The 15750-nt window shown below is 46.7% G+C and overlaps 1 protein-coding gene across 3 annotated transcripts in view; it reads left to right on the plus strand.

The window, feature by feature from the left end:
• Nucleotides 1-15750, plus strand: part of TBC1D15 (TBC1 domain family member 15) — a 1818951-nt gene that overhangs the window by 573811 nt on the left and 1229390 nt on the right. For all 3 annotated transcript variants that reach the window (XM_069629387.1, XM_069629388.1, XM_069629389.1), the window contains exon 5: nt 14786-14996. In XM_069629387.1, the coding sequence (XP_069485488.1) occupies nt 14786-14996 (211 nt within the window). The remainder of the gene's footprint in view (nt 1-14785; nt 14997-15750) is intronic.

Raw genomic sequence — 15750 nt, forward strand, 5'->3', positions numbered from 1 at the left:
TACCTGTCCACACACCCCACTCCCGAGAGTTCGGTGGTCCAGGCAGCTACGGCCACCTCGAAGTAGGCTGCGTACCCTACCATCCCTCCTGATAGGAATGACAAACGCATGGATGGATGGGCGCGCAAGATATTTTCTGCTAGGAGTATGGCACTGAAATCAGCCAACTCCACATGTGCCTTAGCAAAGTTTTCGCACACTCTGTGGAATTGCATTTCGCTCGCAGCTGAGCATATTCCTGAAGGGAAAGAGAGTGATGGCTTTCTTGCTATTGTGCAGGATGGCAAGGATGCCATGTGTGAATCCCTTCACTCTGGGTTGGAGACTGCGGATATTGTCGCAAGGTACATGGTTACGAGCACTGTGATGTGCAGATTTGCATGGTTGCAGAAGTCTGCTTTTGCACCTGATATCCAGGCCCGTCTTCTCGACATGCCCTTTGATGTGTCGCATCTTTTCGGTAACAAGGTTGACGAGAGCCTTGAGAAGTTGCAGACCTCCAAGGCAGCTGCCAAATCTTTGGACGCAGCTGTTCAACAACCTCCCCCTTTTCATCCTAGGGGACAGCAATGGATGGGTGGTTCCTTTCGCTATTACTCCTCATTTGGAAAGGCGAGAGGGATGGCCAGTCAAAGGGGCCAACATAAGTTCACTTGTGGTGAACGAGGTAGGGGTGCCAAAGCCGCTCAGACAGCTGCCTCTTTGCCATCAGGCACTGCCGCCGCTTCTAAACCACTCTAAGGCCTTTAGCCATTGTTCTGCGGTGGGGGGCAGGCTGTCGCAGCATCTGGAAGAGTGGTGAGCCATTACTTCAGATGCGTGGGCTCTGGATGCAATAGCCCACGATTACTGTCTCCCTTTTCTTCGCAATCCTCACGACATGCCCTGCTCGAGAAAGGTGCTATAGAACCAGTGCCTGTGGCAGAGTGGAACAAGGGTTGGTATTCCCCTTATTTTTTGATACCCAAGAAGGACGGAGGACTGAGACCCATACTTGAACAAGTTCCTCAGGAAGGACAAGTTCAAGATGGTCACTCTTTCTCAGATCCTTGAGGCCCTCAAACTTCAGGATTGGTTGGTGTCATTGGACCTGCAGGATGCTTATTTTCATGTGCTGATCCATCTCAAGCACAGGAAATACCTGAGGTTCGCAGTTGGCGGCTCCCATTATCAGTTTCGGGTACTGCCATTCGTGCTCACCTCCGCCCCGAGGGTCTTCACCAAGCTCATGGTGTTGGTGGCAGCGCATCTCAGGAGAGGGGGGATTCACGAATACCCCTACCTGGACGATTGGCTGATCAGGGCGCGTTCTCCCGAACAAGCCCTGGATCATCTCAGCGTCACCTGCCACTCCCTTCACAAACTGGGCTTCTCCCTCTCTTTCAACAAGTTGCATATGACACCATCCCAACAGCTCCAGTACATAGGAGCAGTTTTGGACATGTCCTTGGGGGATGTGCTCGCACCCAAGGAGAGGGCTCATCCATTCTTCAGATAGTCACAAAATTTCAACAAGTCCAATTTCTACCAGCTTTCAAATTCTTGAGGGTGGTATGCCTCTGGCATTCTGCTTCTTTCTGGTGCCAGAGGCCCACTTGAGAATGAGATCCCTTGAGTGGGCTCTAAGGACTCAAGTTCTCGGGCAGGATGTCGGATCTCCTTCATGTTCCAATTTCGGTCTCACAGGACCTTCTGTGGTGGGCCAACAAGCAAAATCTCATGAAAAGAGAACCTTTTTGGTAGCCACGGCCAGATGTCACTGTATTGACGGACGCTTCCCTGACAGGGTGGGGAGCCCATGCCAACAATCTGCGGTCGTTGGTCTCCATCGGAGTCCAGACGTCACATCAATCTTTTGGAGCTGAGTGCCATCAGACTGGCGCTGAAGGCTTTCCTGCCGTCTGTATGGGGGAAGAATGTCTTGATAATGATGGACAACACAGTGGCGTTGCATTACCTCAACAAGAGAGGGGTGTAGAGTCACTGCCTCTGTGCAGGGAGGCAATGCAGCTCCGGTTCTGGGCTATTCACGAAGGAATCTCTCTTTCGACGGGTCATCTAACCGGAAAGGAGAACATGGTGGTGGACAATCTGAGCAGGTAGAGCGCAGTCTCCCACGAGTGGGAGCTAGCTCAAGAAGTCCTTCAGGAGATATTCACCCTTTGGGGAACCCCACAATTCGACCTGTTTGCGACCGCTGCCAACCGGAAGTGCAAAGAGTTCTGCTCGAGGGAATTTCCTCTGAGAGCAGCTCTAGGTGACGTGTTTGTCGTGTAGTGGCACTTCCCGCTACTGTACGCGTTTCCTCCGATCCCTGTCATTCCTCAAGCTCTCAGGAGTTTACGACGGTTTGGGACTCGCATGATCCAGATTTGGCCAGGAGAGCGTGGTACCCGGACCTTCTAGACATGTCCATCTGTCTTCCAATGCGTCTGCCTCAAAGAGTGGATATATTCTCGCGAGAGGGAGGTCGGGTTCTCCACCTCTAAGGAGTTTAAGACTCTCAACCTTCATGCATTGCTTCTGAGAGGTTGAGATATAAGGATTGGGACCTCCTGGATAACGTGATGGAGGTGTTGCTTTTGGCTAGGCGGCCAGCAACATAGTCCCTGTACCGTTGGCGTAGGTTTTGCGACTGGTGCAGAGGAAAGAATGTTGATCGTTTTCAGTGCTCGATTCCAGAGGTTCTCTCCTTCTTGCTTTCTTTGGCCCACAGGGGCACCATTAAAGGTTGTTTGGCATCGCTGGCCATCATTAACCGCTCTTCAGAGGAATGCTCTTATTTTAAAATTCCAGTGATCGCTCCATTTTTGAAAGGGCTCACGAATGTGTTACCGCCGTCGCCATTTCAGGTGCTGGTTTGGGACCTTAATTTGCTTCTGAAATTTCTGTTGGGTGCTCCGTTTGAACCTTTGCACTCCTGCCCGTTACGGTTGTTGACATTTAAAACTGTTTTCTTAGTTGCAGTTACATCTGCTACAAGAGTGAGCGAGTTGCAGGCACTTTCTTCTAAGCCACCCTTTACTTTGTTCCACAAGGACAGGGTTGTATTGAGAGTACGTCCATCCTTTCTACCTGAGGTTGTGTCAGAATTTTATTTGAGTCAGAAGGTGGTACTCCCTGCTTTCTATCCTCATCCTAGTAAGGAAATAGTAAGGAAAAGGAACGGCTCCATAGGTTGGATCCTAGAAGAGCCTTGAGCTTTTATCTCCCCAGGATGGCCAAACTCGGAGTGGACAACCAGCTCTTTGTGGGGTATACTGGACGTTTAGGACAGGCTGTTTCTAAGCAGGCCTTGTCCAGGTGGATTATCCTCAATATTTCGTAATGCTACCGGTTGGTGGGTAAGGACCCTCCTGAGAGTTTGCAGGCTCATTCCACCAGGGGCATTGCTACTTTGACAGCCCTCCAGAGGGGTGTGCCGGTGAAAAATATCTGTGATGCTGCAACATGGTCCTCTATACAGACACGCTCGTTAGGCACTATTCCCTGGATACTTCCTATACGCAGTGCTTTACTCTGCCATTTGATTGGGTATGTCTGAATTCTTTTTTCCCTCCACCAATCATGGTTACTGGTTTGGGAGTCTGTCATAGATGAGGAATATGTTGGAGGACACAATCCATTCGAAGAACAAGTTACTTACCAGACTGGTAACTTTTTTTCGACTGGATGTTCCTCTAACGTATTCCTCATCGTCCTCCCAGCCTACCCCTCTCAAGAATGTACCATGCTGTTAGAGCTTATGTCCTGCAAGGCTGTGTGCAGTCGATGCTGTGTTCTGGGAATGTGTTCCACGCGTTGTGAGGGGGGAAAAACATGAACTGAGGCTACGGGCGCCATGCGCGCTACTTATAATATCCGATGATGTCACCCTCGACGGAGGCCCTCGAGGGACATGGACCCCATGCCATCGACGCAAGGGCGCCCTCTGCCGAAATAAATTCAGAAGCAGCACAGCTGTGGACATTACATGTCATAGATGAGTAAGACGTTGGAGGAACATCCAGTCGAAAGAACGTTACCAGTCTGGTAAGTAACTTGTTCTTCTGAGTTTTTACGGTATCCTGTCCTTATTTGCGCGTGCCCCTGCTATAGCTGCAGACCCGCCGGTCCACTCACTAGGAGGATTTGAATGAGTACAATGCTTCCAGCGGTGACTATTGTCAAATTGGTGCAGGGCTTCAAAGGCAGCTGTATGCGGGTCGTAGTGCCGTAATCCCACTGGGTGTGCGTTCCCCCCTATGTTCTCCCTGCTGACCACCGTGAGGATGTATTTGGCCGAATTTGAGGTTTGCTGTCTCTGGGCCATATCAGCCGTGCGAATTGTAATGACCACAGGGAGTTCGCTGGAGTATAGCAGTATTAAAACGAATTTAAGGCAGAGTTCATGCAGGTACCTGGGGCTTCTAGTGAATCCGTGTATGCAGCCCCCAGCCTGTCTCCGTGATGATGGGGTTTGTGAGTACTGTGCTGGCTCGCAGTGCTGGATTCGCTAAGCTATAGATTTCACTGAAGCTTCAGGAAGCGGCCTCTGAGCTGGCCTGTCGGGTACTCCGCTTGCTGCTCTGGCAGTATATGGGCAAGGGAGCAGGTTGCACAGCAGTGGATCGTCCCGTTAGGCCCCTTGTGTCATGAACCGTCGTCTAAGTCCCTTCTGGACCTCCTGGTCCCTGGCTCGCAGGGGATTGAATGCAGTGATCCTTCCAACATGGCCGCCCGGACCAGAACGCTCCTGGCCACTCTCTACGTTCCACGCTGCTCATCGTACAAGAGAGACACGCCCCCGCGGCTCAGCGCATCTCAACGCTAATGCTACCGCTACCTGTAGTCGGACGTGTTTAGCCGGAGTTCGATCGGGGCTCTCGCTTCTATCCCTATTCCCAGTTCCTTGAATCCCGTCCTGTTCCTTTTCCCTCTCCAAAACTCCTGGAAACCCTTCCGCGCTTGAGTCACGGACCTCCGTGTCTCTGAGCGTACTTAACTACATCCTGGTATTACCCTGGACTTACGAAGACTCTTGGAAGCTGAACCGATATCCTCACACTGGACGCCGAGGACCAGCGTTCGGGTCTATACAAATCCCGGGCCGTGAAGAAGAAGAAAACCCAGAAGGTCGCATGTACACAACAATGACAGGTGAGAAGGGGAGAGACTTGTAACACCTTGGGCTCACCTAGCAGGCACCGCTCCTAATTGAATTCTAAACACAGAGTGATTGTAGATGACAGGCCAGCGGTCGCTGGATCAGCATGTGTGTAGCTCCTCCACGTGTCCTACCCCCACGTATCGCGGCCGCTCGGTCTTGCCTCCCCGCTTGCTGCTTGCAATTCCGCTGCAGCATGTATATGGGTATGGCCCAGCGGTTGTCCTGGCTTTCGCACAATGTCCGCTGCGCCGGCACCTTATTTCTCGTTCTCTTGCTTGTCCGCTTCCTCACTTCTTCTGCGGGCACCCCTGCTTTCCCTCATCCAGCATCGACAGGTCTGGCTCCACCAGGCGTCGCCTCCCTCCAAGAGTATTAAGGACGAGTCTGGTGGGTGGCCGCACTAGGCAATTCTGGCAGGAGGATTCTGCGTCCCCCACCACGCCGAACAAGCAATGGCGCGATAAGGCTCGAAACCTTTTCAAAAAAGTTTCGGAAGGGAACCCATCTACGAATGGGCTCTGGGAGCTCCCGATGCCTCCTACAGGTATTCCGACGCTATCTGCTGCACTTTGCAGCCCAAAGAATTGCTTGAAACCGCAGGATGTTCTCTGTAGGATTTATTTTACGGCGCAACTCAGAACCTATGTGTCCATCTTAGTTGGCGTCCGACAGCGCCCTCCCCAACCCCTGTAGCCGAATGACTTTGAAAAGACTGAGATGAAGGTAGGACAAAACAGAATCCTGGCATGTCTGCTTGTACTCTCCTCAGAGAAAGGGAGACTCCTGGATGCCAGACCCAAGAGAGGACTGGCAGTTGTAGGAGGATACAGGAAGCTTGGAAGGAAGTCCAAGAGACCAGGTTGGACATTGAACAAACCTGGATACCTTTGAAGGAGCAAATGGCCAAGATGCTTGAGAATCTCGTACTCATACCTAGAGGCAATCGGAAGGCCTAACCCAGTGACTACCCTCCAATGACGTAAGGAGAATGAATGAAGGCAAGGCAAGGCGAGGGTGGAGTGGTGGTGAAATGCTCATCTCTTCAAGTGTGTAGGTCCACGAGAGTCATGTTGTGAATTCTGAGAAAGCCATAGTCCATGAGGTTCCTGTGAATTCTTAGAAAACCAAGGTCCAGGAGGGTCTGTTATGAAACTGAGAAAGCCAAGGTTTAGGAGGGACCTGTTGTGAATGTGTGAATGTGAAGGTCCAGAAGGGACCCGTGGAGAAACCTGACAAGGCCTAGATTGGTATGGGTGTTTTTGTGAAGCTTATAAAGGTCTTCATCTTGGTGGGACCTATTGAGAATCTTGACATAGTTGAGGTCTGAGCGTAAGACCTTTTGTAGAACCCCATAGGGGGATACTAAGACCCTGGAAAAAGAAGTCTGAAGCTCTGGCAGAGTGCTTGCAATTTAAGGTTTTAAACAGAGCGGCCTGAGATGGAGACCTTGTTCTGTGTAACCACTGCAAGTGTCTCATCAGAAAATCAATTATGCTTTGTTGTGTTAGAATCTGGTTGAACTTATATATTTATGTTAATTCTTTTTATTGTATTTGATCAATACATAACAAAAAAAGGAATTATTACACAAACCAAATTAATTTAAAAAAAACAAGTAGCAACAATATTTCAGTGTAGCAGTGTACACCTCGGGCAAGCCTTAATCAACTGAGAAGGTGCGATGCTTAAAAAACCTATATTTTTGACACTCTAGTTAAAGGCGGAAAGAGTCCACCCACCAATGTCTATGCTTACTATCTAGCAATGTCATCACTCCCCCCTTGGGGAAACTCTTTACCCATATGGCCAAACAAGGGCAGCCACTACCTTATCCTGGTGGTGGCTGCCTGAGAGAGGACCATATCGGGGGAGATGACCCTTGTGGGAGGTGTGATAAATCTGATGATTTCATCACTTATTTTCCTGTGGTAACCTCTCCCTTTGTGGCATGGGGACGGCAGCTGCTACCTGATGCTGTCCCTGGACGGCAGCTAACTGAGGGAGGACCACATGGGGAGGTGATCCTCAGGGTGATGACACAACATCATTAGGAGATGTCACATAACCCCCCTTCCCTTTTAGGGAGGTTCCCTCCATTCCTCAGACCTTAATGGCATCTTCTTTTTGCATATGAAAGTTAACTTTGTCATCAGTAGCTATAAAATCCATACATTCTCTTCAGCCAGTATTCTCAGGGCGTCACACTTGTCTTTTGTGACATCACTAGATCCTCGTCTTGCTCTTTTTCACCTTCCTTCAGGGAGTTCATCCCTCAGGGTTGTCGTCTCTTTGGGGATGCATTTGGTAGGGCTTTCTCAGCGGGTACCTTCTTTTGAGTATTTGCTATGCTATGGTCACAACTGTCAAGCATGGCACAATCTCAGGCTTCCAAAATACAGGTAGTAGGGGAGCGGGACTTCCTGCAGAGGCATTTAGCTGCTCCTCTATATATCGTTTCGTGGATAAAAGGAAAACTTATTGTGTGAAAGCCTTGGCAGGAGAGTATACCAGGCAAAGTTGAACGTGTGTAATAAGTTGTAGAAGAAAGAATATCTCAAGGAGGATCCATGCCCTTAAGATTGTAAAGTGTCATAAAGTTCATTTTGTGAAAGTTCTGGCAGGAGAGTACACCAAGCAAAGTCATGAATGTTTACTAAGTTACAGAAGGAGAAGTATCTCTAGGAAGACCCATACCCTTGAGATTGTGATCAAAGTGAAGACTGAAAAAGGCGAATTCACAGGAAGTCACATGACCATTGGATTCTAAATTATTTGAAATGTGAAGAGAAACCTTGGGGAAGGTTCTATTTTCCCAGTAACTGTGAATGCACCAAGAGGAGGGTACTATCCTCTTGTGGTTCTGAAGAACTTGGTTATTCTTTGTTTGAACTTATCATATTGGTAAAGGAAACCAGGGGAAGGGAGCCATTCCATGGAACTGCGAATACTAACCACTTGGTACTCTTTTGTTAGATTTATATCATTGTGCTGCCCATCTCCCAGCTTATCTACCACACTTAATCTGTTGGTTGTCTCCATGACCACCAGTCTGGCTTCAGAGCGGCCAGAGGCACGGAAACTGCTCTCCTGAACACCCGTGAAGACCTGCTCTCTAATCTCGATCCCAGCTCTCCTCCGTTCTCATCCTACTTGACCTTTCCTCTGCCTTTGATATGTTCAATCATGCCACCTTGATAAATTGGCTCTGTGATACCCTTAGCATCAGGGACCTGTCTCTGGACTGGTTGACCTCCTTCCTCTCGGCCCAACCTTCCCAGGTTCAACTGGGCCCTTTTTTCTCCACCATCTCAGTCTCCACCTGCGGAGTCCCTCAGGACTCTATCCTCTCGCCTTGGCTTTCATCATCTACCTGTCCCATCTAGCCCATCTGATCTCCACCTTCTCTCCTAACTTCGTGTTATGCGGATGACACACAGCTCTCCTTTACACTTCTCTACTTTGCCTCCTCCTCTCTCATTCCTGACTGCCTGTCTGCTATTCAGGCATGGTGCACTGCTAACAATCTCTGCCTTAATGCCAGTAAGACAGAGATCCTTCTCATTGGGACCCCTGTTCCCTCTTTCCCTCCCACATTCTGGCCACCCTCCATGCGCCCCCTCTCCTAACCCTCCTGTGAGGCAAAAAACCTTGGCGTCATCTTCGACTCCTCTCTCTGCTCACATCACAGATCTTCCCAAGAAGGCCCATTTTCAGCTGCACCTCCTCAGAGGCATTCTCCCTTTCCTCGCCTTCCCCCAGAAACTCAATGGGCCTCTTTACAAGTTTGGCGGTATCCTTGCCGGTAAAACCGGCAGGCTGCCGCCAAACTTTACATTTTTCCAGCCCCTGGCAATGGGGAAATACAGGGCCATTACAACCCTGGCAGACCCTGTATTTCCCCATTGCCAGGGGCCGGAAACCTTTACTCCCTATTCAGAATGGTGCCGGTGCATCCAACATGCTCTGCTTGCTCCAACATGCTCTGCTTGCGGGTGCCGTTCCGCCTGCCAGGTCTGACCTGGCATGTGAAACGGTAACCCAATTACAAATAGACTGTGAAGTTCAAGAAGAGGAAAAGAGCCTCTTAAAAGTTTGAATCCCAGGGGAAGGGAACCATAACCCGTTAGGCTGAAAAGGTGAACAAATTGTGAGAATCAATGCCTAAGGTGATTGTTGTGAAAGTCCTTGCAGGAGAGTATACCAGGCAGTGTGATTGCAAGTCTGGGACCCGCACCCAATTCCAAATAAGCAGTGACATTCAAGAAGAAGAAAAGCAGCCTCTTGGAAGTGGGAAAACCAGGGGAAGGAAAACTATACCCCTTTCCCCCCGGACTGTACAGTTGAGTAGATTCCAGAAAACAAGGAGTGGAGGAAAACTCCTACAGGATGTGAGATCCAGGGGAAGAGAGCCATACTTCCTGGACTAGAAAATTGCATATTTCTGAGAAAGAGAATTCTGTTTGTGAATGTACGAAGATCAAGGAGAGAAAGGGAAATCCATTGATGGTCTGAAATCCAGGGTAAGAGAATCACACCTCCTGGAGTGGAAAAGTAGACTAAACTTTGAGAACCAAGGAGAGAAGGAGAAAACCATTAAGTGTGTGAAATCCAGGGTAAAAGGGAATCATGCCCTCAGGATGGGGAAATAGCATATTCTGGGAAAGAAACAAAAGGAGGAACCATACCCCTTTAACTGTTGTGTTGATTAAAGTGCCTGGAGATCTTAATAGAAAAAAACACCTTCCTGAGGATTATGAGTGGAAAGTGAAAGGAAACTGAGGAATTTGGGGAAAGGGAACCCCCCCCCCCAACCCCCTTGAGAATTGTGGAACATTTTGAAACTTCGATAATTTATTTTGTTTGCATGCACATTTGGAACTTTGTGTTGATATATTGGAAAAAGCGACAGATGGTGAGTTGAAAGACTATATCCCATTGCACATTATTTTGAGTTTAACATCTAAGGGTCAGGTTAGGATTTTGGACACAGGACGGACATCTCTTTATTTTTGGACATTTTGACACTGATATCCTTTAGTTTTATTGAGAAGGGAAACCCCTTGTAGCTATAGGGCGAGATAGGTCTTTCCCCAAACCTCTTTTTAATTTAATAAATGTCTATAACAACCACCCGAACAACCCCTATGTCCTACCCTTAGTCCTAATTCATTACATTACCAAGTCTTGCTCTTCATATATGTCATAACATTAGAATTCAGAATCAACCTTGATTATATATTTCAGTAGAATAGGGACGGACTTCTAAAGAATAGAGTTTGCTTTGTTTCACCAAATCTATTTCCATAAGTAAGAGTCAATTTATTGGTAACAGGTAATAATGTCCCCATACATAATGTTGCCGGAAAAACCCATTTGCAACATTATATATGGTGACATTATCTGTGGGGACGGGTTGCGGGGATGTCCCCTGCTCCCCTTGTAAAATAGAAAACAAAATGTGGAGGTTGCAGCGGTGTCCCCCGCATTTTCAATATAATAATGGCTGCGCAAAAAAATGGCAACTTTTTTGTTAGGAGTCATTTTTGCAAGGACATTATTACATGGGACCAATTTATTCTCATTGTATTATGTGGCACATTTCACCAGGCACACCAAAGCTAGCCAATTACTCTTAACAGACTTCGGCTGATTGGAAAGGGCTTTGCTCCTTAACAAGTACTCTGTTAGTTAATTAGAGTGAAGTCAGTTCAGGTTTGCTCACAAATACTGTTGTGTTCTGCACTTTTTTTTAAATTTATTTGTTTTGGTTATACATAACCTTTACAAGAGCATTTCAATATACAAAAGAACCACTAAATTCATATAAACAATTCATCATACAGTGCATAGCTCAATTAATTATTTAATGGCGTTGTGTAGGTTTCAGAAGCTGTATGACGTTTTGGCTGTCAAGTGTGTTTGAGGGCATGAGAATGAGCTCTGGAAGCTCAATTCATGAGCATTTAAAGACTTATGAAAATTTTTAGTTTAGCCCAACTTTTCTGTTTTCAGAGGCTGCCAAATTGTTAGGGGCCCTCTTATGGAAAACAATATCTAAGAGCTAATTTTACAGGTAAATGAAAGTATCTTTCTCCAATCAAAGCAATATTCTTCTGCAGTAACATATGTTTCTGGGTAAATAGGTTTGTTCTGAAAAAGTGACTTTACCATGCATTTGGTTTTGAAACTGGTAACTTCACAATCATTTCAAGCTTGGATAATGTGGTCAGGATAGAAACCTCAGGGCTGGAACTTGGAATTCATGAAGCAGGAACTGAAAGTAGTTCCTTGGTGTGAAACCTTTATTCTCTGACCTGGAGTTATTCATTGTGACCCTGGCGCTTTTAAAGTGAATTCTCATGAGTTCTCAGCATTGTGAAAGTTAATGGTTGACTAAAGAATGAGTAGCACACAAAGATTACATTAATGCAGAGATTATGGCTTTCACCCCCCACTGGGGGGCGAACATGGTCAGTAACGGCCCACCAGTTCGCGCTGTGGTTGGCCAGAGCGAAGCGAGGGCCTCAGCTCAGGCTGTGGGCCATTACTGGCCATCTCATCGCACCCAGCTGGGGTGTGAAAGCCCTTTTCACCCCAGGGTTAATTTGGGGTGCAAATGTTTTTTTTTTTCACCCACGGGAGATTGGCTGCTTGTGCAGCCAATCTCCTGAGGGAAGAAAAAATACACAACAAAAAAGATGACGCCTCCATAGGGAAAAGGGACTAAGCCCCTTTTCCATTTCTGTGGCGGCGGGGGGAGAGGTGGGGAGGTAACAAGGAGAGGCTTCCTGTTGCCCCCCATATAAACATTTTTTTTAACCATGGTGCCACCCGGGGTAGAGCCTCAGGGGGGCTGGAACAGCGGGCGAAGAAAATATATTCTGGCCCGCTGTTTCAGCCATCTGATTGTCCAATGGCCCTTCTCCGGATGAGAATGAAAAATATGCTACTTTTATATACTGTAATACCCATGTGTTAGAATAACCCCTCTGGAAAGCCTGACAGATTGTTGAACTGGCTTTTGTATTTTCAAACTGTGCATGCACTTAAAAAAGCACATGCTATAAACGCCTCTTTCTGCTGCTACATTGCACTGCCTTTCGCTCTTGTAGACTGCTTCTGATTTCTTGTTGTCTCTTGCCGTGGTGCTTCAAATTTCTTCCACATTTAATTCCTATTTACATAGATTTTTCTTTTATTTACTCTGTATGTTTCTTTCCTTTCAGTTCTTCTATCTTGCTATCTCTCATTTAGTAACTATCCACCTTACTACAACCTCCATAACTACATATGCTTATTTAATTGATCAACTCTCTAAAGACTACAAAAAGCCATCATCCGAGCCAAAGCAACTTAATTTAACGCTATGATCTCTAATGCCAAATCCGATACAAAAGAGATCTTCTCTCTCTTCAGGGATCTAGAGACTCCTACCACGCCCCCAAAATTATCACCAATGATAAAACATGTTGCGATGGGATCCCAGCAGCCATGAACAACAAACTGGACACCCTCCAAACCAAAATTAAAACCACCCAACACTCCCTGACCCATTCAGCTCTCTCTATACCACCCCAAACTAATGGACCAACAACCACGTTCTCCTTCAAAGAAGCCCAGGAGAAGGATGGCATTAATATCATGCATTCCATCAAACCGTCCAATTGTAAAGGGGACATCTGCCCCACGGCCATTATCAAAGAATGTGCCACCACTCTCTCCCACTTTCTGACAGCCTTCATTAATGCAGGTACCAGCCTGCCTCAAAGAAGCCCTCTCTTAAAAAAAAAAAAAAAACACCCTGGTGCCTTCGTCACCTAACAACTATAGGCCCATAACCACAGTCCCGTTCCTGCTGAAAATACTTGAAAAAGCAGCCTACGTACAAGTGCAACAATTCATTGAAGACAACAAGCTTCTGGGGCTACGTCAATCTGAGTTTCGCCCGGGGCACGGTACAGAAACGGCCCTACTTGATCTGAAAGACCAAATGGATGACGCTCGGGACTCTGGTAAACCGGCCTTACGTCTACTCCTAGACCTATCTTCAGCGTTTGATCTTGTGGATCACAACGTCCCTTGCCATCACCTGACATCGACGTCCAACTTCTCTCCAACGCGACCTCATGGATCACATCATTCTTGCAAGGTAGGACCATACAAGTCTTCTCCGACCTAGCTTCTGCCTCCCCTACCATCATCCTATGCAGAGTCCCACAAGGCTCCTGCATCTCACCCACACTCTACAACATATTCACCAGACCCCTCTTTCTCATCTTGGACTCACTAGGTATCTCTTAGACCAACTGCGCGGACGACACTCCAGTCCTCCTTACACTTAAGGATGACGATGAGTCCGATTCCAGAGCCCTCAACACTGTATACACAACCATCCAAGCATGGATGGTCATGGACGGGTTATGCCTCAACAGTGACAAGACTGAGATTTTCCTGATTGGCTCCACTGGAACTCTAAAGAAATTCAATAACCAATTCAGCCACTTCATCATTGATGACATCAAAATCTCAGTCTCCGAAACAGTAAAAACACTTGCAGTATACCTAGACTCAAACCTCTCTATGTCTAGGCAACTTAATGCCATCGCTTCTGCCGCAGCATACAACGTCAAACTGCTAAATGTAGCTAGACCATTGCTACCCAAGGAAAACTGTCTCATCATTGCCAGAGCTATACCTGACGCAAGACTCGACTACTGTAATGCTCTGTTTGTGGGCACCACAGTAAAGAATATTGAGAAGCTAGAAGTAATCCAAAACAGCACCCTATGAGCAGCTATAGGTATCCCTAGAAGGGAACATATTTCTGCCGCTAGGAAACAGGAACACTGGTTACCCATTAAAGAGCACGTCCACTTCAAGACCCTCGCTCTAACCCACAAATGTGTTAACCAAACAGCCCCCCCTCTACCTGTCCCAAAGAATACACAGAGCTGCATCCTCTAGACCAACTAGAACACCATATTCTAACATGCTCACACTACCCCAAATCAAGCGGGTCAGAGCGAGCGATGCCAGCTTCCTCTACTTAGCAGCCCTGCAATGGAATGCCCTTCCACCGTCCCTAAGAGCTGAAACCTCCCATACAGCCGTCCGCAAAGCTGTCCGCAAAGACACTACTCTTCACCTAATCTTGATTATGTTCCGCTTGCATTCTCTGTAATCTGTATACAACGCTATCATTATATCTGCCTGATATATGTAATATCTGTACTAAGTTTGTAAATATGTTTAAATGCCACTCACATGCTTTTTGTAACTAAGCTCATCACATGTAACAGCCTCTCGATGCCTAAGGGCTGTTTGCGCGCTATATAAATCTAAATAAATAAAAACTGCTCTCTCTTAACTGCAACAACATTATGTTCTCTGCTGCCACCAATCTTTCTGTGCTGTTGTTTTGTGTCAAGTCCCTATGATCCATCATGCTTGAAATATTGTATAGTGGTTTCCTAAATTACCTTTCTATATAGTTGTCCAAGATGCATATAGTGAATGTCGGAAGGGATTTTTGTGTGGCACCAGTTAACTTGGCGGTGCGAGGGAAAAATAGCTCCATGCAATTTTGAACCCACAACCTGCATCCAACTAAATAGGATTTTATTCTTTCTTTTGTAGATTCTTCATGCCTTTTGAACAGCCAAAGCAAATGTTCTTTCCGATTCAGCCTTGCAGATCTTGCATTGATCAAAAAGATCAAAGAAGATAATTTATTGACATCTGTTGTTTTCTGTCTGAAGGATGATGCTATTCTGCCAACCCTTCAATTGCCTCATGATATCATCATGCTGTTCAATAAATGCCTGGAAAAATATGTTTTACTCTGCAAGTAAGTATTGTTTTTTAAGCATGCCAGGGTTTTAGAATAAAGTGTACATGTGCTTGTATTTATATATTAAGGTGGGTGTGTTGTTGAGTGCCTACCTCCTCCTGGCTACTTCGTAGCACTGCATATCTGTTGGTCAAAGGACTACAGTAAACCTCAACACATGATGAGTATTAGGCTCGTTGAATCAAGGCACATGCTTTCCATTCTCTGCAGAGGTTGTTCCCATTCCGGGTATGTTGCTATGATGAAGAGACTAACAGAAAACACAGCAAAAAAGGACAGTTCTATGTCTTAATTAATATACACAACAGGGTAATTGGGATGATGAACTCTAGGGCCATGGACAGAATTCTTTAGGCTTTGACTATTCAAATGTTTACGACTATGACTCCCATAATCTGTCACCATTGACTATGCTACCAAGGGTTTGTGGTTGTCCAAAACATCTGACGAGACAAAGGCTGCTGATCCATGGCTGGCTTCAGCACAGAATGCGAACAGATATTCCCAAAAGTGTCAAGAATGGGTGAGGAATGAAATCATCTAAGAAGATGAGCGGTTCTCATCTTTGTTTCCTTGTCTTCAGGAAAGTCTACTTAAGAAAGGCAAACTATCATGAATGAAGTCCAGATAGACACCTGAGAGCCACAGATGTAAACAGAACTATGCTGTCTTTCTGATACTGTGCCCATTTTCTTCTTGGCTCAAAACTCAGTCTCACTGTTGTAGTTTCCAGCTCGCTTCTTTTCTTCTC

This window comes from Ambystoma mexicanum, chromosome 12, assembly GCF_040938575.1.
Source record: "Ambystoma mexicanum isolate Mex_15411 chromosome 12, UKY_AmexF1_1, whole genome shotgun sequence".
In the NCBI taxonomy this organism is placed as follows: Eukaryota; Metazoa; Chordata; class Amphibia; order Caudata; family Ambystomatidae; genus Ambystoma; species Ambystoma mexicanum.